General features: G+C 44.4%; 1 protein-coding gene across 1 annotated transcript; it reads right to left on the bottom strand.

Moving 5' to 3' along the window:
- Nucleotides 1–17,660: 17,660 nt before the first annotated feature.
- On the bottom strand, nucleotides 17,661–22,832 carry MARCKS (myristoylated alanine rich protein kinase C substrate). The gene is made up of 3 exons (XM_052781309.1): nucleotides 22,522–22,832; nucleotides 22,109–22,281; nucleotides 17,661–20,899 (listed from the first exon to the last, which is right to left on the bottom strand). The coding sequence occupies exons 2-3, from the start codon at nucleotides 22,205–22,207 to the stop codon at nucleotides 20,102–20,104; spliced, it is 897 nt and encodes a 298-aa protein (XP_052637269.1). The 5' UTR covers nucleotides 22,208–22,281; nucleotides 22,522–22,832; the 3' UTR covers nucleotides 17,661–20,101.
- Between the last annotated feature and the right edge of the window lie 455 nt (nucleotides 22,833–23,287).

Below are 23,287 nucleotides of genomic sequence, written 5' to 3'. Positions count from 1 at the left end.
AGAGGAATCCTCCCTGACCCGAGGATGGGTCTGCTGATGGCCAAGACAGCTTGACGCTGGGCGGTGACAGAAATCTTCTATAATGCACCCTAACATCTAGCCCATGACATCTTTTTCTGGTTCAGCCGATGCCTTTTATCATGTGAAAATACTAAAAACAGATCCAAAGCCTCCATGTATAATTGAGGCTGTAGCTGTTGTTTCTTATTTTTATTATTTGAGAAGACCTTTATAGCTCCCTTTAGATTTTCCTGCTCATGAATTATAAGTCTGCTCTTCAAAGTAGAGGAATGCAGCTTTCTGGTGCTGGGAGCTGTCACATCTCCTGTAGGAAGGTAGACAGTTTGACTGCTCCAAGCTGTATAATTGCAACAGCCAAAAAAAGGATTCACTTCTTTTTCCTTTCTAGGGCACATGATATGAAGAGACAGACAAGCTGTCTTTACACTGTCCCTCAAAAACATATTTCCATGCTGTCCTTTCTAGCTAATCCCAATTCTGTTGAACAAACAGAGCAAAGGTAGGAGCAGCACAGACCTTGTCTTGTTCACTTTCTTTCCCACAGAGCACTTCACATGTTGCCTCCAGAAAGTCCAAGCTCTTGTAGATGTTACGTGGGTCTACAACCACTTTCTCCAGGCCACTTGGAAGGACAGGCTAAGTGGGAAGAGTGCGACCTTGGTCTCTAGCGATCACAGGGAGCAAGGAGCGGGGTTGGTAACAGAGGTATTTTGAGGGTAGAGCTTCCTAGCTTTGCTACGAGGAGGGATCGTCCCAGCATGTCCTTTCTGCAGCTGGCAGGCAGCTGCAGTGGTGGGACTGCCCGTAGGTCTGCAGGCACCAGTGGGAGAGGCTGCAGGTTCCCGAACACTGGCAGTGTGTGTCCCTACGCAGGGGCAGATGAACCAGTGGCTGTAGGGAGCAAAGGAGCTCATGGGTATGGAGGTCAGAAGAAGGGTGTTGTAGGACCGCTGCGGGATGTAAAGTTCTCTTCCTGGGCTTCTTGGTTTTGGCTGCTTTCATCTCTAGGGGCAGAGTGCCCTGTCTATGTTTTCGTAGCCTGTAATAACAGATGCTTCTTAATGAGTGCACAGACAGACAGCCTATTGTCTGGGTTTGTGCCTCAGAACTGCACGGTGGGAAGGGCTATTGGCACTTGCTTTTGTTTACTCTGTTTCTAAGGATGTGTGGTCCTTAGAAGGATGGGGGCCTTTCTGTCTTTCAGGTGTTTTTATGGGCCAGGCTGGAACATAGCCTGTTTGTGTTACGTTTGTTTATTCTTGGAATAACCCAACTCATGCCACCTCCTGAGAAGGACCTCTACGTACATTTAATGTGAACTAACTCTGAGGGTATCCAAATGGCCCCGATAAACAAGGGTGGCCTATCTGAAAATATTTTCTGGTTGTGAACATTGCAATGTAGGCTGAGCCTAGTTAGAAAGCCTGGCTTGTGTGTACATATTTTCTCTTCTTTTAGTGTCCCAGCGGGGCAGAGAGTCCCTGGAAGGCTATCAAGCATGGACTGGCTTTCAGAGCTTACTCCTTGCCAGCAGGATCTCTGTGTGAGGCCAATAAAATTTGTTTGCACTTGACAACAATAGAGTATTTTTGCGCTTCACAGTGTGTCTCCTTGGGACTAACTGTTGTTTGGGAAGGCCCTTAGGTCTATCCCTCCCCTTTATCCCATGCAGGATGAAGACACCACCCTTTCGTGCCCTGTGTCTAGAAGATGGTGACTGCTATAAACACTGGGGTGGGCTTACAGACTGGCTGGAGAGGACTTGCTTCCAAGCACAGACCTAGGAGAGGTCAAAGGAAGGATAAAAGCTGGGGAAGTGGAACTTGGCTTTGAACTCAAATAACTCATGGGTGAAGGGTGTTCTTTGAAGAGGCATTGAGATGTGGTAGGAGTGTGGGGCAGCTAGCTGTTCTTCCCGTGGGGCTAGGGGCAGATCATCTGAAGTAATCCCCTCTTGTTCACCTCTTTTCCCACCCAGCTTCTGCCACCCATGCCGAGGGGCCAAAGGAAGAAGGTTGATCCATTATGGAGGAGGAAGGGCATAGGGCAACTTCCAAGGGGACTGAAGGCCAACTCAGAGTACAGCTACATGTTCCATCTAATCTGCTAAATGATGCTTGGGAACCTGGTTTTTTGAGTGGTGGGATGGGAAGATGACATGTCCCTCTGCAGCATGAGTCTTTCTCTTCTACTCTACTGCTAGAGATTTTAAATAAAAAGGCAAGGAGAGGGCAGGTGGGTTTAGTTTAGCCAGTGTCTCTCTCTGAAACGCACTGGCGTGGGACATAGGCATATGACTAGTGTGCATCGCAGCATGCGGTGGTGGTGATGGGGGAGGCGGCATTTGACCACGCCATACAGCCTTGCTGGGTCAGAAGGGAGTCATCTGTTCCGCAGGGCTGGAGCTCACTTTGGCACCGGGCCACGCAGAGGCCTTTTACTTTCTGAAATTGCCAGCCCCAGGTCGATCACCTCACGTCTGGAGGGCAGCGAGGTCCCAGGAGCAGCGCTAACCCCAAGTGCCGAGGAGGGTGGGCGGCAGCGTGCTCCGGGAGCTCTGCCCTGTTCTTAGCACAGCAAAGGGCGTTTCGCCAGTCTAGGGCAACACTGAGAGGGGTCAGGCACTAAGCATTGCAAAGGATTTTCCTCTCCCTCTCTGTGGCCATCAGGGAAGCTTTCGGATCCTTCTTCTTTCTCTCTAGTCTTATAACCGTGGATGCTAAAAAAATCAGGATAGGCTGGAAAGTAGGTCGTGGGGTTGTGCATAGGACTGATAGCATACAGCAAACACAAAGGGGCAGAGGCTTCCTAAAGGGTGCTGTAATGAGCTGTGAGACAGATGTTTTGCCCGGGACGACCCAAAATCTGTGCAGCAGGATTTTGCTTGTGGCAGTCTACGAATTTGAGAAAAGCTCCTTCACCGAGACGTGACTCCCTTGCTGGCATAGCAATCCAGGGAGCAGCTGGGCAGACCCTACCATGAGGGGGAGACTAGCGTTACGCTCGTGGGGTTGCTAACCTGATAGTTTGCTGTCCGTAGCTCTTGTCTTGCTCACAGTGTCTTCAAAACCTCACACAAGAAGCCTTTTGTTGTGCTGCATCGGTTCTAAAACCCTTATAAAATAAAATATTGTTCCTGAGAAGGATAATTATTACAGGTCTTAGGATCCACGAAAGTTTTCTAATCACTCAGATCTACATTGCCTAAATTATTTTGTAATGCTAAGAAAATGACAGCGTCTCTATTTCAAAAATGATCATAGAGGGTTATATTTAATGCAGTTGTCTAAAATACTACACAGTATACTTTACTACTGTGCAATTAAAAAAAAAAATAATGTGAATAGTTATATCTTCCTCCAGCTTAGCAGCTGGATCTTTTTTTAAAATCTTAAGAGCTTGATTTGCCCAGTTCCTGTAAGGGAGCATTAAACTTAATGATCTACACTTCAAAAAATGACTTGTGATTCTGAGAACTTTAATTTAATGGTTTCCCTACTTGAAATACATCAGAAGTGCTTTATTGTTCAAACTGATGGTGTTTGGTGGTTCTTGAAAAGCAAAATGGAAACATCTCAACGAGACAGAGCCAGCTTTTCCCATATAAAGGGCTGACATACCATACTAGGGTAAAGCTGTTCTTACAGATCCATTTGTCTTTTGGTTTGAATACATATAACCAATTGCAAAAGGTGCTTCACTGAGTTTTTAAACAGGAGAACATAAATTCTGGAGAAGAAATGAGTATTTTAGTTAAAATGGAACTAAAATCAGTTTCTGATGATGCTTCTTAATTTGTACAATAGCATGACATGACATTTCCATTGTAGCTGTTTCACTTCCATACTAGATAATTTGTATGGTCAGTTTGGTAAAAATTAGAAGCTGTAATGAAGTTTTCTGGATCATTTATAATCTGATGGTTTTTTAAGACTTAAAATTGCTGACAGCATAGAAAACCTGAAGGAGTAAGGGAGAAAAAGCAGTAGAAACCATCTCGCGACTCATGTCTTTCATTGCACAGGCACATTTCTTTCAGGAAGTAGTTCATGTACTTATTCAGTTTTGGAAAGGGTTATTTGTTTGAAAGGGATACAGAACAGCTTTGGCTGCCTGTTACTGGTAAATCAACTTTTCTGGACGTTGACTGACTCCTTTGGAGCTTTGAAATGTGTTTGCTTAGCTGAACAAGATAATGAAAAGCAACCCGTCTGGCCATTAATTATATCATTAGTTGTATTTAAGTCAGCATTTACCACACCACAGTGCTGTACATGCGAATTAACTCTTGCTCCTGTTGCATGCAGGGGCTCCGTATACTGGCACCAAAGATGGTTCCCATGAAGCAAGCATGCAGAATTCAGTTTTTGACAGGGAACGAAACTGAAGTCTTGCTGTTTATTTCAAGCTGTCACAGCAAAAGCTGAATAAAGCACAGCAAGATAAAACCAATTAGCAGTTGAGGCCTGCACACAAAATATTTTTATGCTAGGGATTTAGTGCAATGCTCTCTGTATAAATATCATGATTCGTTCCATTCTTTAATGCAGTTAAACAATGGGTGTTCCTTAACAAGGGACATCCTTATACACGCTATTTTATGCATCTTGGTAAGTACAGGCAGCATTCACTCATGACAGCTATAGATCAAATTACAAGCAAGCCACAGAGAATTATGTTTCTGTGGAGGGAACCCTTAGTCCCCAGCTGGGCTCCTGTGAAAGAGGTGGCCAAAAGCCAGCTAACTTTGCTCCCCAACTGCAAGGAGCCAGGCTGCATTACACTGCTGGCAGCACTCAGCATCCCCGAGGAGGTTTTTTCTGAGCAGAGTCCAGGCGCAGCCACCACCCAGGGCTGCACGGTCTGCTCTGCAGCTGGGGGAAGCTTGAGCTGCAACTCGTGGCTGGGGAGGTGGCCAGGAGAAGACCCGGCCCGGGCAGCCGGAGCTTCGCCTCTTCCAGCCACCAACGCTGCTCCTGCGGGACATGTCAGTGTGGCTGTGGGGGCCGCCGCGTCCATGCCCGTCTGCTTGCGATCGTCCCCACGGGCTGGGGGGAAGATTTGACGCAGGTGCTGCCTACAGCATTACACGACGCGAGCGGCACGGCACCCGTCTGCTTAGGGTGCAAGACCCCAGGCACTTGCTTCCCTGTTCGCCCCTGCCTGAAAGCTTTTGGACTGATGAAAGAGCGCATCCCCATCTCACATTCTTCCATAGAGAGGAGAGTTACTTACGCTGCAAAAATGTGCTTCGCACAGGTGTAGCTGTGCTCTCATTGTGGATGGTGTAACTCATGCGGTAAAACAGGCAACCCAGCGATAGAGTACACCGAGCAAATTTACAAATCAAACCTTTATTGTGTACAAATGATGAAGAGATTGTAGTATTATATAAGGCCATGACTTAAATGGGTGTGGGGGTGGACATGCCTTTACCAATTTCTATTCTGATGGTTACCATTTACAATTACCATTTCCATTGTTCACCAAAACATTTGCAGCCTTACTTAATATTGGTTTTCAAAGCTGCAGCTGATGTTCATTTGTGCTCTATGCCAATACTCACCTCCTGCAAAACATATGGGGGGGGTATATATTGATATATATATACACTGTAAAAGTGGTATTTCTTTAAAGGCCTGGTGGAACATCTCAAATTCTAGTAACGAGCTTGGCAAGGCTGTCTTTTAAAAGATTCATGAGTGACCAGGGAGGATTTTTGTGGGTCTTTTTTTTTTTTTTTTTTTTTCTCCTTTGTTAACAAAGTACCCAAGATGACTGCGGCTCTATTAAAAATCCATCCTAATGACTGCTTAGGTAGAGTTCAGTGCCAACTTTCATTTTAGCGTCAACTTAGCACCTCTCATTAATTTCTTACATTCTTCTGGGACTGAGGATTTCCATATTTGGTTTTACTCTTGGATTATGTCAGAAAAGTTTGAACAAAATTGTTTCAGCTAAATGAATGTGAAAAAAAAATATCTTCCATATGTTGTTATCGAAATCTTCTGCATCTGCTTAAGTCAAAAATGGCAAGCCAGAAATCTTTATGTTGGCTTACAATATAGCCTATTCAAGAAAACACTCTCAGGCTGAAGAAAATTGGTTAAGTAGTTTTAAATCAACTTGTCATTTCTCTGCATACTATGTAGACCTCTTTCATTTTCCCCCTCTCCCTTTTTCTTAATTTAGTTTTAAATCCTTGTTTAAAGTGAGTCTGCCAGGGATTCATTTACTAAGAATATCTTTAATGACATCTCAGTTATGGATACATTTGTCAAGAACCCCAGCTGTTAAGGCCAATTGACTTGAAAAAGCCAGAGCGGATGCCATTGCTTCAGTATATGAGGGATGAAAAGGTTTAGAGTGTACTGTCAGCAATCTTTCCCAGTTCATACCAGTTTAAGCCTCGGACCTGATGACCTTACTTATAGCAGTACAATGACATAATCTTGCATATGTTCAGTCAGATTGTTTCTTGTCCTTTTTATCTAAAACAGAGAAATAACATAAAAAACCTAGGCTAAATAGAAAAGTTGACAAATAGCCACTTAAAAGTCAAAAAATCACAAAGGCTGAGGTTGCTACAACAGTGCTAAGACTTCACACCCTCTTTATATTCTTATAAAGCTTACAACTTGCTTTGACAAAAGCCCCTGTTTAGAAAAAGAATAAGCCTTTAAACTCAAGTACTTAAATCCAGGAAAAAGTAAGACTTAAGGTAGCTCATTCTCTGGTCCACTAAGTATCTAATGATTTGGAGCCCAATGGGATGGCCTCAAGGAGAGAGATATTAAACCCTCCCTTTTCTACTCCTCTCCTGCAAGAGTGAATACATTGGGGGTGGGGGAGGACTTTTCTGTGAGATGGGTATTCAAATCTCTTCAGCCAGGCATGTAAGCTTGCCAGCAGTTCCCAAGAGCACTCTAACTCTCAGCTATTGTAAAAATAAGTACATAAAAACATATGTAGAACGTCCCCCACATCCTTCCTTTCCTCTCTTTGCAGTGTTTCCCACTGGCTAAACAGGGCAGCTGGGAGCAGGGCATTGGAAATGTCTTTCCCAGGTAGCTAACTTTCTCCAGACATCATAAAGGAAGCCTAGACATCAAATACATGTGTGAAGTCAAGGAGTTATGTTATTCCTCCTTATATAGGGAGGACTGCAGTGCAGAGCAATTAAACCCAAAATTTCTAAATGGTCCACTACTGAAATTCCTCATTCTCGTGTAGAAAACCTTAAATACCAAAGGACAGGCTGTTCCCATTTTGTTCGGCTAGACTGGTAAATATTCAGACAATCTGAAAAAAAAAAACCCACAAAACACTTCTAAAACACTGGACTAATTTGCCCAAGGTTGTATGGCAAACCAGCGGCAGAGGCAGCGGCAGAGCACATTTTCCTGGGACTCCAGTTTAGCGCTTTGAGCACACAACAGTCCTTTCTCTTCTTCATTCCTATTTTGCTACCTGAATTATAGGGATGTAAGATGTAAGAGACGTCAACCTCATTCTGTTCTGTTTTGAGGAACACTACTGTTTTATTTGCTGATCTACTGCATAAATAACCACGTCTCAGATGGTTACAGGCATATGAGGGGTAGGTACTGCTGAAATCCATGTGCTGGTTGAGACAGGCACATTACAAAAAATCCTTCTTGTTTAGGGTGACATTATTAAAGTTTCCATGAAAACTGTGTTAAAAGAAGCCAAGTTAGTTTTCATGTGTAACTTTATTTTTGACAGTTTCTCAACCTTGGCTTTGCACTTTGTTTGCATTTCCTTGTTTTAAGAGGAAACAGGGCTCATAACAGATATCTGAAAGTCACATTCCTGCATGTTGTTTTAGTGGATAAATGAGAAACTTTGATACTTGAAAAAGAAAGGGGAAAAAAATATTTGTTCTGAAGTGCTGAGACTGACAGCAGTCTGAGATCGGGGAAACTCAGTCCCCACCTTGATCAGACCATGGCGATTACTGCTCATGGAGTGACGGAAATCCACCACACTCCCTGTTGGCACTTGAGTGATTAATGAAATGCCATGCACAGGAGCAGGTGGCTGAATTTCCCTTGAAATAAGACCAGTTACACTTATAGCAGAGTGTTAAAATGTGTACACTAGGAGAAAACATCAAATGGAGTAGGTAGACATAACATGTAATAAATGAAATTGTGATGGAGCACCTAACACAACGTTCCCTGAAACTCACAACCTGTTCAAATGTGGTTAGTACAGTGAGGTAAGCAAGATCATCACTGCTGTTGTTTGTCGACTCTCTGTATATGTATGTATGTATACATGACTATATATATACACACACGCTATATTATATAGTGTGTGTATATAAAAGAGCTTATAGACTAGGAAAAGGTGGATCTGTTTTTAGCAGCTAAAGATTAGTCCAAAACGGAGAACTCAGTGAAGAATGACAAGCATCTCTCTTTCTTTTTGCTTAAAAATGTTATTTTCTGATTAATCTCTGCTGTTGGTCAGCATGTTATGGACGTGCTTGCCACTGTGTACAGTTGCACTCTGTAACACTATTTAGGTATATAACACATTTGCTGCAGGTCTATCATAGATTGTAATATATAGCTATACTTGTAGGTAAGGAAATTGCTACATTTAGCAGATGGTCCTTGTACCTTTGGTCACCAAAGACACTTAATTCAAGTGGTTTAATGCCAGACGCTAAAGGACTGGGACACTCCTGCTGGAAAACCAGTTCCTTCTCATGAAACCAGAATGGCAATACTTCAGTGCTGTTTTGCTTGCAACTCTTTTTCTATACAGGCTATAGATTTTAATGGGGATCTAATTTTGCTGTGAATGTATAATACCTAACTCAATAGAGTCCACCTCTTAGACTGAATAGTTAACATGCAATGGAATATTATATTATTATTTTATAAAATAAATGTTAAAAACAATTGATTTATTTCCAAAATCTGTTTCTGCTTAGAGGCCTTCCTGATAACTGCATTAAGAATAATATGTGGCTCTGTTAGTGCATGTGTATTTTTATTTAGTTGGATGTTTATACATATGTATCTCATGAGGTAAATTCTGGACAACTGTTATTGTACCCTCCCTTTCCTGTACACCAGCTTAACTTTTACTGAAACACAAGACAAAGCTTTCCCTGGTCTCTGAAGACCTTTAGGAAATCACTACATGGGATTAAAATTCTAAAGCACAGATAGATAGGTAGGGAAGGGATCTTGAGCTATACTTTTGACCACCACTGGCATTAAGGTAGGATAAAGACAGACTGTCCCTTTCAGATTATCTGTTCTAACCTCAAACCTCCATAGGAAAAAAGGTTTTCCACAACTTTCCTGTTGTGTAATCTGTTAGACCATTGAACTATGCTTGTAGTTAGAAACCCTTTCCTAAAACTTAAGCAATATCCTCTTTCTTACAAAGTATACTAATTATTTTTGGTCCCGCCTCCAGCTGACACAGAGAACAACTGATTTCTCTTTACTATAAACTTTAATGTGTTGAAAAAACAAACTAAACTCCTAGCCTTCCAAACTTCTCCTTACCTGGAGTACACAAAACCAATTCTTTTCTTTGTAAAGCCCGTGTGTTGCCTTCCTGTACAATTTCCATATCGCCTAAGATTGTTCTTAAAGTGCATCTTTCCTAAAAGATGCCCAAAATGACCCTGTTAAGCCCTTGCCACTGCACTCAGAAGAGGACGAATGCTTGACTGGTGCTGCCTGTGAGCCACCTCGACCCCAGGCTCCGTTCCTGTTGCCTGGGTAGTCCCCATTTTCTGTTTCAGGATTGGATTTCTTCTCTTTCCTGAAGCATAGCCCTTTGCTGAACTTCTGCTTGATTTTTGGATCATGTCTCGAGTTTATTACCATGTGAAGTCCAATAGTATTCTGAGTTCCCTTTTATGTGCACTTTCAGTCCTCCCAGTATGGCAGCAAACCATTGACTGTTATAACTTGAGGTTATCTTTTTCAGCTGACTTTGCTCAGCACGTTTTCCTAGTTCTTATTTCTCTGCCCATGTTTATGAGAATGTTGCACAGGACAGTATTGAAAATATTAGCAAAGTCAAGATCCATCACAGCTCCCGACTCCTGCTGAACTACTAGGCCAGATATACTGTCAGAAGAGAAAATCACATTGACTTGACATGTTTTATTCTTGTGAAGCTGATCTTGACTATTTCTTCCTATTTTATTCCCCTATAAATGCATTTACTCTAGTGTATTTTCAGATATCTTAGTTGGCTGCTTTGTCTGTAATTTCCCTAGTCCTTGCTTCATAGTGTTGTGGTTCCACATAACACCCATGTCTCTTTGTCCTTCTGCCAGTCCCTCTCTTTTCTTTTTTTTTTTACTCCCCAAACACTTCTCACTTCTCTATCTTTTTTCCCAGTTCTTTTGTGAAACCATATCCAAAATAGGTATTGTATTTGTCTTTCTCCAGTTCTCCAGACTATCCCATTTCTTTTTGTTGTCAAAAGCTCTCACTAACAGCTCAGAAATTGTTCGGCTTATTTCCTAATGCTGTGTGAAATCCTTTGACTACTACTTTTTTTAATTATTCTTTTAACTTATTCTTTCCCCCTCTTGGCATGTTGTAGATACAGTTTTCCAAGTTTAACACTCTTGGTAGCAACAAGTGCTAGATGTCTCAGTGGTTACATTGGCTATAACGATTTTAGGGAATTTCCCTCCCATAGCTCTCCCATGCTGCTAGCAATACAGACACTATAAATATAGCCAAACCACAAGCATTTTTACCACTTTAGCTGATTTATGCAACATGATGGTGAAAATGTCATCAGGCAATCCCTGCACTACCATTCCTGTCTACGTTAGAGGAAAGTTGGAGGAGTTTTTAAATTTGTGATTTGTGGGTAAAAGTGCCTCTGATAAATCTGGCACAGTGTGCTGGAAATGATAGTGAATACAATCAGTTTTACAAACCAGTAAGGCCGCTTTCTTTCAATGCCACGTGAAAAGAAATATAAAAAATCTCTAATGTCTAATGTGCTTTTTCTCCTATTTAATGCACAATATACACATGCATTTCAGCTTATCAGGCTGCTGGTTCATGAGGACTCACGGCATTTCAGATGATGGGTCTGAACCGATTTCCCAGTAGTTCCATTCTCTTGTTTTTCTACAGTAAGTCAGCTGGAATACATACATTTGCCTCTGATATCTGTAGTTTTAAAATACAATTTGGACTGAGCAAACTTCTTATTAATACTCAATCAAAAATAATTGGAAAATTCAGGGTGTTAAGGCACTTTCTTAACAGAAAAGAAAATCCACAAAGAATCTTCATTGCTGTACTTTGATATGCCAATATTTAATAAAGGTGAGGATATATTTTGATGAAGAATGAACAGCCCCAAGAAAAATCATATACCTACATGCACATATTCTCCCTAAACTAGGCACCTTCCTTCCCTCCTTTCCCAAAACCACACTACTCCCAGGGTGGGACTTGCTGCCAGTGTACAGAACAGTGAAACGTATTTTAGTTTCAGTACATGAAAATGGCCTCAAAGTGTCACTAGAGAGCTATAGACAATCTGTTTCTAGCTACATTTTAAGGTTTTGGGGCTTTGTGATCTTTTCACTCAAGAGCCACTTCTAACTTAGTCCTTCTTATTGCTTAAAATGCCCATCACTATGTATGGCGATGAAAATGCCCTGGCCACTTGTACACAGATGGCAAGTCTTTCGGTATGACAGTTTGACTTTTGTGAAGGCAAAGAGCATGAAGTGAGAAAAGAAACTTGCAAATAACATAGATCTTTAAAAAAAAAAAAAAGGAAGTTGGTAATTAATTCCCTCCCCCTTCATAATCTCGACCAAGACAAATAGAAATGTGATTTTAACAATGGTAGGAAGTGAAACAGTCTAACCTTTCTGCATTTAGCCTGGAAGCTTTTTAAGAGGAGAGACTCTCTCGTGTATGTTTACTCAGTGCCCTGCACAAGCAAGGCTCATATTTACTCTGGGCCTTTTGAGCCCATATCACAATATAAATATTTCCTAAGAGTAGTTCTTATGGGAACGAACCTTTGTTTGTGCTGCTGTTCAGAAGCGGTCCCCGGCCACGCTCCTCCTTCGGGATTCCTTCCCAGCTGGCCACGTCACTGTCATCTAGTATTCGATTGCCTTTAATGCAGCAGATTCATGTGAAAGGAAGCCTGCAGTAAGATCATGGAAAATTTTAAAATGTCCAGTTTCACTTGCAAATGGTGCATTTCTTACAGGTATGTCACTTCACTCAAGTGCTATTGGGAACATCTTGTGTTCAGCTCCCTTTTACAGTGTCATTTGAACTTGTGTGTCTTTCCTGAAGAGTTACGCTATATGTGTTCCTCATTTTATCTTTGTCACAAAAGATAAAGAGTGTATTATTTCTCCTAACATCCTCAGGAACAGCTTAGCATTTCCCTCTTCTGCATCTCTACATGACAGAGCCACACAGAATGTTTCCAGTAATTGCTTCTTGCAGTTACACCTGGTATGTCTGCCATGAAGCATTTAGGAGGAGAGGAACTTCAGAAGTACTATTTTGTTTCTACTTCTGTATATCCACAGATTATTAAACTAATGACTATCATAACATGTATGCAATAACAACAACAAGATGCCAGTCAAAGCCCTAAAGCCTCTTTAGGTTAGATTAGATTAGATTAGATTTGCACTGGGATTTAAACAGAGAACAGTTGGCTTTGAATCTCTCTTCTCTGTTTATTAAAGTTGATGGTCCTATTCTAACATCACTGGAAAGATATTTTCCCCTTCTTTCTCCCCTTTGGCCCAATTTCTAATAACATCAGAAGCTTCATGATCTTGAAATGACAACTTCCGTGTAGGCAACACAGAGGCAAAAAATTCACCAGATAACACAGCATTCAGTGGATATCAATGATCACCAAAAATTATTGGGTTTACATTGAAAATAGCAAACTTTTCTGATGATTTATCCACAGGAGCTTTTAAATACATTTCTGCATCATCACTTCAATGCATAGGCTTGTCAAGTATTAGACAGACTCCATGCGGTGGCAGCAGGGGAAACGCTAGGCCTGATGAACCTCCAGGGTGGAAACTCTCGCATATATAATAACGAGGATAGGTTTCCAGCGGCGTTTCATTTTTGCCACTTGCGACAGCAACACGTGAAAGTGCTCCTTTCCGCTTTGCCAGTGGGGCCCTGTGTGTCTTCAGTCTCTTAATTCATGCAAACACAGTCACTTTCTTGTCCTTTTATTGCACACACTCCATTTGGGGTGGATTGCAGGTGGATGCTGCATGGAAGAATCAAATATATTTCTCTTATTGTTAGCAACATATATGGGGAAATTTCAGAAGCGCTTTGTATTGCTTAACTTCCTCCTCATGGATCTCAGTGACAGAAGAATGAGGCCAAAATGAGTCTTTCGCAAAATTCGTTATCTAATTTGGTATACATATGACATTGTTTCTCCATGTCAGCACTAACTTGTAAAGTTAGGTGTTAAACAGCAGAATTAAATATTAAACCAAAATTCAAATATACCTGTACAAGAACATCCAGGAAAATGGATTCAGAGAAATTTTGGTATTATTCTCTCTCCACTGCTTTAAGTTTACTTCCTGGATATTTATTAGAAACCAAATAGAGATGTAGGATATGCAAAAATAGAACCAGGGGAAAAAGATCTTGTTCTTTCATGTATTCTGAGTATCGGTCCATGATTTCTGCTATTTTGTTCGATTACTGAAATGGAAAACATTTGCTGCCTAGTCTCCTCAGAGGTGCCGTGTCTGGTAAGCTTGCTTTAACAGGCTCCTGAACTGTGATGCAGGGCTTGTGACTGGCCTAACGATTCATTCCTGAAAAACTTTAGCTTCATCAATTTTGGACTCGTTTTCCTCTGTGGTTTTTGAAAGGGGCGTGGCTTTGCACTCCAGTGGAAACAGTGTCTCTAGTAATTAAATTATTTGTTTTAAAGACAGAAGGGGGTACTTTACACCTATAACAGCCTTGCTCCAGAGGGCTAGAAAAAAAGCAGTTTCTTCCTTTAGTTCCTAAAGTTTGGTGGTTTGGTTTTTTTTTTCCTCTCGCTCTCCTTTTGTAAAGGCCCTGCCTATGCAGGTCTTCACTTACTGGTCCAGAGCAGTTCTTTTCCAGTGAGGAGCCAATTAGCAACACCTCCACAATGGGTTTTGTTTCCTTGGAACAGCAGGTCACCCTTGTAAGCATGGCTTTTGTGTTATCAAATTAATTTAAAATATTCAGGTGGGTCTACATACCAAGTTTCAGAGAGATAACTACTCCAGTATAGGCTAGCAAGTCACTTCTTGCAGCTATTAGAGCTACTCAGCAAGTACGATCTCCCTAACCAATAGATTCTTAGGAATTTTGTTTTCTCTTTCTTTTTTAGAAACTAAGCTATGAACTTCAGGAGACAGAGTCTTATTTGGACTGTACCTAAAAATAAATCTCTAGCCACTGTAGTCTCCACTAAGAGCAACTATCAAATACTTTATTACCAACAGTATCAGCTGTGCTGCTGGAAAGGACCTCAGAAGGTAGCGTTGCTTGGCTCAAAACAATTCCTCTCCAGTGCTCTTCTAGTGCAGGCTATCACGTACACGACCACAACAATTAACCTAAGAATCCTAAGTCCTGGAACATTCACCTACTTGGTGATAACAACACATACACCACCAGCAGCACTTCCCCGTACTTGCTGCTCTGAAATCAGAATTGTGTCAGGCAACAAAACAAAAAAAAAAAAAAAAAGAGAGAGAGAGAGAAAGACCCCCCTCCTTTTAACTGAATAATGGCTTTGTCACTTTATCTAAATTCACCACAGCTTTGAGAACTAATATGCCATGTATTTTGTTTGGGTCTTTCTAATTATTAATGTCCTGTTTCACCTACTATCTTGGTAGTCGTGTTCTGGACAAACATGTCTTCCTATAACAAAGACTGAGGGCAAAGATGTATAAATAATACTTGTAAACCTCCTCATGATTTCAAAACATTCTGAAAGCATTAACGGAAGTTTTATGTCACCTCTATCAGATAACATTATCCATATCCTAAAATAGGGGCATTCGGAAGCCAAGTCTCTTGCTTTCGTATAGAAAGTGTACTCAATAATACAGCCCAAATTTACATATTCCTAACTCTGCACTTTATTCACGGGGCAACACTTGGCTCGCTCATCTGTTTAGCCATAATCATCATTTTGATCCCATTGCTGGCCCTCCTCTGATCTTCCCAATAGGCAACGTTCCCACTTCAGAGCGATCTCAACAGTTGTCTCCACAGTAAACGCGTCACGAAACACACTGCTACAGCTCCCCTTTCCAAATTCTCAAACAAGCAACAGGCCTTAAAAGCTCACCGCCACACCGGCTCTCCCCAGGGCAAGCTAATGCAGAGACTTGCAGCAACCTCGTACTTCACCACCTCTCACATTCCTTTAGTCCAGGAACAGGAGGCTGCCTGGCCTGCTCGCCTCTGTCCTGCTGGACTCGGTTGCAATCGCAATAGTTTCCATTCATTGTCAATTAGCTGAGGTCTCCAGAATTGTAAAGAGGACAAATTAACCCCACTGCCTACAGTATGTTATAAACACAATATACTATTTTCACTTGCTGCGTACTTTGGGAAGAAAAATATCTGGTTTATTCTATCCCAGTGACCTAAGCATGGTAAAAAAATTTGCCATAACCTAGAAACAGGATGCTTTCAACTAAGCTAAATCATGATGGAAAACACATTTTAGCTCAGTTTCTTAAACCTAGCAAACAAAAGCTGAAACGAGTCCGGTATCACCAATGATGACCTTTTTCTACTCTTTCACTATACAGATAGTATAAAGACTTAATTCACGGGACTGATTTTGCAGGAAACCATTAACTGGTATTACAGCTTCAGACGAGAATGCGTATTATTCTAGATGTTTTTTAAAAAACACTACAAAAGGACTCGCAACTTAGAAAAACCCAAGCAAAGCAGATTAAAACCTTTGACCTTTATCTAATCATCTGCAAGCACAGTTCAAGAGTTAGCCGTTTCAAACAGTATTACGTAACAACAAACATTCTTAAAAAACAGACAACATCCTCCCTCATAATAGAGGAGTAAAATACTCGTATACGCAACATTTGCACCAAATACAACCAACAGGAGTTTCTTTAGGTATGTCAGAAGTTGACACACGGGCACTTGATTTGTATACCGTGGTTGTGCGCACCAGCGGGAAGGTGAACGCACTCCGGCAGAAGCCAAAGCCTAGGTTCCATTTCCCTCCCCCAGCTTGCCTTTCCTTTTCTTGCCTTGCTTCCTTGCCTGACGGCAAAGTCTCTACAATTTCACATCTATCAGGACCAGATAGAGAACTCAAGCACTTAAGGTCAGACATTGTGATTTGGAAAGTCTGAAATGAAGTTTAGGTATTACCAAGACAGGCATGCAATTTGAAAGGACTTTCGTACAACCAAGTTTTGACCTTGAACAGGGAAGCCTGTTGCCTCGGTCTAAGTAAATAAACATAGAAGAAGTAAATCTCCAGAGCCCCTAGGCAGGAAAAATTAGGTTCCAATAGGGTTAAAAATAGGTTAAAAATATGACATTGTTTCAGCACAACAGAAGTTACCTTGTTCATAGCAATAATAACATTCTGCTTAAAAAGAACCGCAGCAACCCACAAGATAGGAAAATCAGCTTGAAATCACACATTTTGAAGTCACATGCATTCCAATTCCGAGAGAATTTGTTGCAATTACAATACTTACGATGATTAGCATTTTCACCGAGGCAACCAATGCAATAAAAAAAAAAGGTATAAAGCTTTCTCATTAAGAAGACTAACCATCTCACCAGTCACCAACACCCAGCCCCTTCAGTCTCCTTGTGCATAAATAAGGATACTCTACAATCGCACAGGAGTGACCACGCAGTCCCTCGGGGACCAAGGGAGGAGGGATGCTCTTGCACAATTCTTTGGCAGGAGGAAGCAGCGCAAAACTCCCCCATTTCCACCCTCCCAAGCGCCTTCTGATTCCCACCTTCTCAAACCACACAGTGGAAAACTGGTATTATCGAATCTCACCCGACTGCTGGGACCAGAAGAGTAGACCATGCAGCTGGTCTTCTTAGGATGCATTTTTGAAACTCTACTAGTGTTAAGACTTGGAAAGAGATTTCAAGTCAAGCCAAGCCATGGAATGACGAAGCCCCAGGCCAGGAGACCGGCTGCTGGGGCAGGAGCGGTTCTGTACCCCCAGGAACTGGAAACGCTTCAGAAACCACCACCAGCTGAGTGCGGAAGGAACACGAAAGTTTGAGGAGAGCAGCTTGGGAAAAATCTGAAAAAGAACTTTACTAGTGATTATTTTCTTCATATGTACACGTACAGTTTGACAAAGAAAAAAAAAAAGAAAGAAGAAATTCAGACTTCTCTTTAAGAATCCTTGGATTTAAATATATATATATTTATTAAAAAGAGACATTGACTCTATGGCCAAGACATCATGCGTCTCAGAACAGGTTTTTACAGCCATGTTATAAAAACCCCTTAGCAAAGCAGTTATGCACTAGACTTCAAACACATGTACTCCAAGAATGACACTGGTGTGGAGGATCTTGTTTTACATCCATTTATTTTTGTCCCTCAGCAATTATAGCATAGTTTCAATACATTTCTAAAGCTATAGAGAAATACCAGGGCAACTAGAGTACATACAAGCCAAAGTTAAAATGGTAGACAGCTGAATTAAAAAAAAAGAAAAAAGAAAAAAACAACAAAAAAAAAGTACGCATTCAGCAGGAAATCTACTATACTTCATTCAGTTTAGGCTTTGTTCTTTAGGGAACAAGGTGCTAACGTGCCATTTTCTCATAAAATGAATCATAATTGCTTCCAAAGAGTTTCTGCTGAAAATTTAGGTGGAAGCAAATAAGTGTAACACTAAACTTTCTCCTATAAACTTAGAAGCAACACTTTCTTGAATCAATTTCCACCCTCCAAATACCACTGCTGCTTTTCTTGCATGAACCCACTGTTTTATTAAGGCATAACATGCCCTGAGCAATATGCTGGAAATTAGCCAAAATGCCTAACAATTAAAGGCAAGCACCAAGTGATTATTTTTATAGACAAATTTTGAAATCTGTTTTGTAACTCACCTGTACTTGGGAGTAGCACTTGAGGAAAAAAAGAAAATATTGCTTTTAATTACTTTGAGCAGAATGGCAGTGTTAATTCCCCCTTTCACCCTCCAGGCTAAAGTTTTCAAGCTAATCATCTAGGTACCTATGTAGGACCAGCATACCAAGATGCAAGCGGGACGTCAGTTCGAGAGCTTAATTTTTAAGCAACTCGGCATAAAAATTTCAGCGCCCCACCCTAAGCAATTCAAATTAAATCTTATTTTCCTCAAGAGGCATGACTCTCATGCGCTGGATACCTCTGGTCTTAAAAGCAAGATGGAGCCTGGGCAGGAGAATCATACACTGCCTTCTAGTCTTCTTTTTAAAGCCAGAAAAGCCTATAAATTACCTGGTGCGCTGCCCAATTTCTCTAAAAGATACACACTATTACAGAGTGCAGGATCTAGGAAGGCAGTTTTCGAAGCTAGTGCTAGCAGCACACATGACTCTCTCTACACAAATTTAGGCAATGCTGGCTAGTCCCTTTAAGCTACCAGAGCATCCATAAAAAGAAAGACAACCAAATTATACATTTTATTCACATTTATTTTTCGCTTTTAGTGTGCTCACAGAAAATTAGAACACCTTAAGCAGGAGTTTAATAGCAATTTTTGTAAGCAAAGTTACATTCCATCTCTAAGTCAAATTGGTCAAAGCTTCTCCAGTATTTACAAAAACATGATAGACAAGATGCTACACAAAAAAACCATTGCATCTGAAGAGTTTTCCTTTATTTTCAAAGACAACTGGAAAAGAAAGCATTGTCTGCTGTAATCAAAAACATACCACAGTATAAACAGTAACCATTCCACTTATCACAGCTTGGTTGAGTTTAAAATTTGTGTTTAAAAGGTCCAAGATGACTGCAGTTTTACAAAAATGGGCAGGGTGGAAAGAGTTGCAAACTTCATGTGCTTCTGGATATCAAGATTTGTTTTTTTTTTTTTTTTTATACAATAGTCACAGTTAAAAACACCCTGCTGGTAATACATAATTACACTTTATTAAGGTCATAAACCAGCAATAAACAATAAAGCCTATACAACTTGTATTTCTACTTAATCACTGACTGATACAGCTAACATGAGATAAGTGAAAAGTTCCTATGGTTTAAATGAATTCCTAAGACTATGATCTCTTTATCTGGGTATTGATTTTTATTTTTATTTTTTTTTTCCTTTTTCCTTTCCTTCTTAATCAAGACTTGTAGTGTTGTAAACCTTATAGAACATCTGCCTCACAAAATACATCGTAATAACTTTCTTTTAAAAAAAAGACTAACCCCTTACATCATTTCTGGCGGGGCGCGCTCCCGGCAAGGGCTGCGCGCCCCGGGTTCCCCACTGCGGCCCCTGTCACTTCATTTGAGATCCCTTATTGACCCACCCATCTCCTTCATATATGGGCATGTCCATAGACCGATCGGGAAAAGTTTTATAATATGAGGAGAGTTGCAAAGGATGAAAAAAAAAAAAAAAAAAGAAAATTAAAAAAAAAGGCAAACGAACAAAAAAAACCCCAAACAAACGAAAAAACCCAAACCAACCAAAACAAAACATTAATACTGATGAAAAAAAAAAATAATAAAACAAACCGAAAGAAACCAAAATATAGAGGGCGGGAGAGGGGGGCGGAGGGGGGCCCCCCTCCGCCCGTTGGAATGGCGGCAACACACAACGATTTGAGATGGGAGCTGCGAGGGGTGGGCGGGGTGGGGTGGGGGGGTGAGAGAAAAAAAAAAAAAAAAGAGAAACGAGACATCTTTTAAATCAATCCCTGGTTGTAGACAAGTTCTCCGAGACCAGTACCTGGCACCACTCCAACAAACAAACAGGGGGGAAGAAAAGTCCGTCGGCGAGGGGCGGCGGCGGCCTTTACTCCGCCGACTCGCCGGCGGCTCCCTCCGGACTGCTCTCGGAGGGGGGCTCCTGCCGCGCCGGCGCCGGCTCCTCCGCGGGGGCCGCCTCCTGATCGCCGCTGCCGGCCTCGCTCGTGGCGGCGCCGGCGCCCGCCGCCGCCTCCTCCGCCGCCGCCTTCGCCTTCCCCTCCGCCGCCGCCGCCTGCTGCTGCTGCTGCTGCTGCGGCGGCTGCTGCTCCTCCGCCGCCGGGGCCGGGGTCTCCTCTCCCGCCGCCTTCTCGGGGGCGGCCTCGTCCGATTTGGCCTCCTGCGAGTCCCCCGCCTCCTCCTTCCCCGCCTCGGCGGCGGCGGCCGCGCAGGCCTCCTCGGCGGCGGCCTTGCCCTCCTCGCCGCCCGCCGCCTCGGGGGCCGCCGCCGCCTCCTCCTTCCCGCCCTCCGCCGCGGCGGCGGCGGCGGCGCCGGCCTCGCTCTCGGCCCCCTCGCCGGCCTCCTTCTTGTTCTTCTTGAAGGAGAAGCCGCTGAGCTTAAAGGACTTCTTGAAGGAAAAGCGCTTCTTTTTTTTTTTCGGGGTCTCGCTGCTGGAGGAGGGGGTCGCGCCCTCCTCAGTCTTGGGGGAGGACTCGCCCTCCGCCGGGGAGGCCGGCTCGGTGCTCTCCGCCTCGGCCGCCTCCTTCTCGGAGGCGGGCTCCGACGAGGCCGCCTCCTCCTTGCCCGTCTCCTCGGCGGGCGCGCTGCCGTTGGCCTGCACCTCCTCCTTGCCCGCCTCCGCCGCCGCGGGGGAGGCGTCGCCGTTCACCTTCACGTGGCCGTTCTCCTGCAAGACAGCGACGCGCGTTACCGGCCGTGCAGCCGAGGGGGCGCGGGGACACCGGGCGCCGCCGCCACAGCCGCCCTCCCCGCCCGGCGGCCTACTCCTCGCCCGCTTCTCCGCTGCCGCGGTTTGAAGCCCCGGGCCCTCCGCCGCCCCTTCGCCCACCGGGCCGCGGCGGGCGTCCCCGGCGGCGGCCGCCAGAGGGCGCCGCGGTTCCACGCAGCGGCAGCGGCGCCGCGCACCCCCGCCCCCCGGCGCGCCCCGTCCAGCCGCCGCGGCGGCGCGGGGCGGGGAAGGCTAACAAAGCTCGCCCGGCCCCGGCCCCCCGCCCGCCGCTGCCCCTCTCCGCCCGGGCGGTGCGGCGAGGCGCCCACCACACCCCACCCCACCCCGTACACCCCCCCCGCGCACACACCGCATTTGCATCTTTCGGGCGCCCGCAGCGCGGCTGGCTGCCCCGGGCGGCAGCTGCGGGGGCGGCGGGGGGTGCCCGCCCGCAACGCCGCCGCCGCCGCTGCTGCTGCTGCGCGGGGCAGCGGGGGCACGGCCAGCCGGCTCACGCGTGGGGGTGGTGTGTGCGGGGGGTGGGTGACGGAAAGCCGTGCCCCGCGGCCGCCCGAACCGCCCCCCCCCCCCCCCCCGGCGGGGCTGCCGCGGACGGGGCGGTCGGCGAAGCCCCCCCTGCCCCGCGGTCCCGCCCGAGAGGGGCTGCCCGCCGCCGCGCTCCCGCCGAGCCCCGAGCCCCCCCAGCCCGGCGGCTCCGGCCCCCGCTACTACACACAGGCATCCTGCTGCCGCGAGAGGCGTTTGGCGCTAGTCACCGAGCGTCTTCGGGAGAAGGAGGTTAAGCGGGCAGAAAAGCCAAGCGGTGTAAGATCCTTCCGTTTAAGAACCATTGGGACACTTCAGCGTAATACACGAGGGATTTAAAAAAAAATAATAATAAAAAAAGGGGAAAAAAGATGTGCCCCCCCCCGCAGGAAAGCTAAAGGAACGAATCATTCAAAGCCGAGCCCGCTTAAAAAAAAAAATAAAGCAATTATTCCTTTGCCTCGAGTTGCAAAGATAAAAGGATCGACCGTATTCTCCATTGAATGTGCCACCGGGGCATCAAAGGAAGAAGAATTAAACAGGATGCGAAAGAGAGTCCGTCGAAGTTGGCTTAAAAAAAGGAGTAGGTTTAATATTTTTTTTAATTTTTTTTTTTTTTACCTGTCCATTCGCCTTGGATGGAGATGCAGCCACTGCTTCCCCAGGTTTCTCGGCGGAGGCTTCGCCCTTTGCAGCGGTCTTGGAGAACTGGGCACCCATGCTGTCTTATTCAACAAAGAAACTCAACAGATCCAAAAGGAGGGGAAACAAAGAGCGTTGGGTTGGTATAAATACTGGGCGACCAGCAGCAGCAGCAACACACACACACACCAGAGGGGAAAAAAAAAGAGAAGAGAGAACAGAACCGATTATAATGCACTCCTTTTAAAAAATTTAAAGTTGAAGAGATCAAAAAGCAGCAGCACAGGAGGGAGGGGAAAAAAAGGGAGGAAAAAGTCGAGCAAAAAAAAAAAAAAAAGGAGCCCAAGTTTAGTAAAAAGAAGTAATAAAAAATCCCAGATTTGTAGCCGTACTGTAGACAAGGAGAAAATGGAGAAATCTCCCTGGTTGCTAATAAGATGCGGAGTCCAACGCCCAAGTGCACAGATGAATGGGCTTCCCGAGCGGTGACGGCAGCCCTCCGCCCGGCGCCGGCCAATCGCCGCCGCGCCACACAAAGGGGGGCGGGGCCTGGCCGCCCGGCGAACAATGGAGCCGCGATGGCAGCGGTTTGAAATCAGCCCCCGGCCGATAATGAATGTGCCGCTCCGGCGCGGCGCGGGCGGGCGCGCGGAGCTCCGCGCTGGGGAGCGAACAAAACACCCCGAGAAAGCGGGGCGGGCGGGCGGAGACAATGGTGCGAGGGGCGTGCGGGCGAGTGTGAGGGCGAGTGTGAGCGAGTGTGAGCCCGGCCCGGCCCCGCCGCCCGCCCCCACCCTCTGCCGCCGTGAGGGAGCAACAGATAGTGTGTGCGAGCCCGGGGCGGGGGGAGAAGGAAGGAGGGGATTTGCTGCCTTCTTTTTTTTTTTTTTTCCTTCGCTTTTTTTTTTTTCTTTTCTTCCCCGGGTTTAATTGGTCGCGATTGTTAAATCGCCCCCAATTTGGAAGGTATTTGAACCACGTAGATCGGGTTTCGCCAAACGAGATCACGAGTCAAAATTAGTAGGTCTGTAGGCCAGATGTTGCAAACGCTAAAGCAGCGGCGGCAGCAGCCGCTGCCGAAGCAGAAACGGACCCCTCCCCCATAGCGATATTGGCTTGGAATAAAATATTTTGCGATTAGCCTACGGCTCTAATTAA

This window comes from Harpia harpyja, chromosome 3 (genome assembly GCF_026419915.1).
Source record: "Harpia harpyja isolate bHarHar1 chromosome 3, bHarHar1 primary haplotype, whole genome shotgun sequence".
In the NCBI taxonomy this organism is placed as follows: Eukaryota; Metazoa; Chordata; class Aves; order Accipitriformes; family Accipitridae; genus Harpia; species Harpia harpyja.
This window is presented reverse-complemented; position numbering and strand designations above follow the sequence as displayed.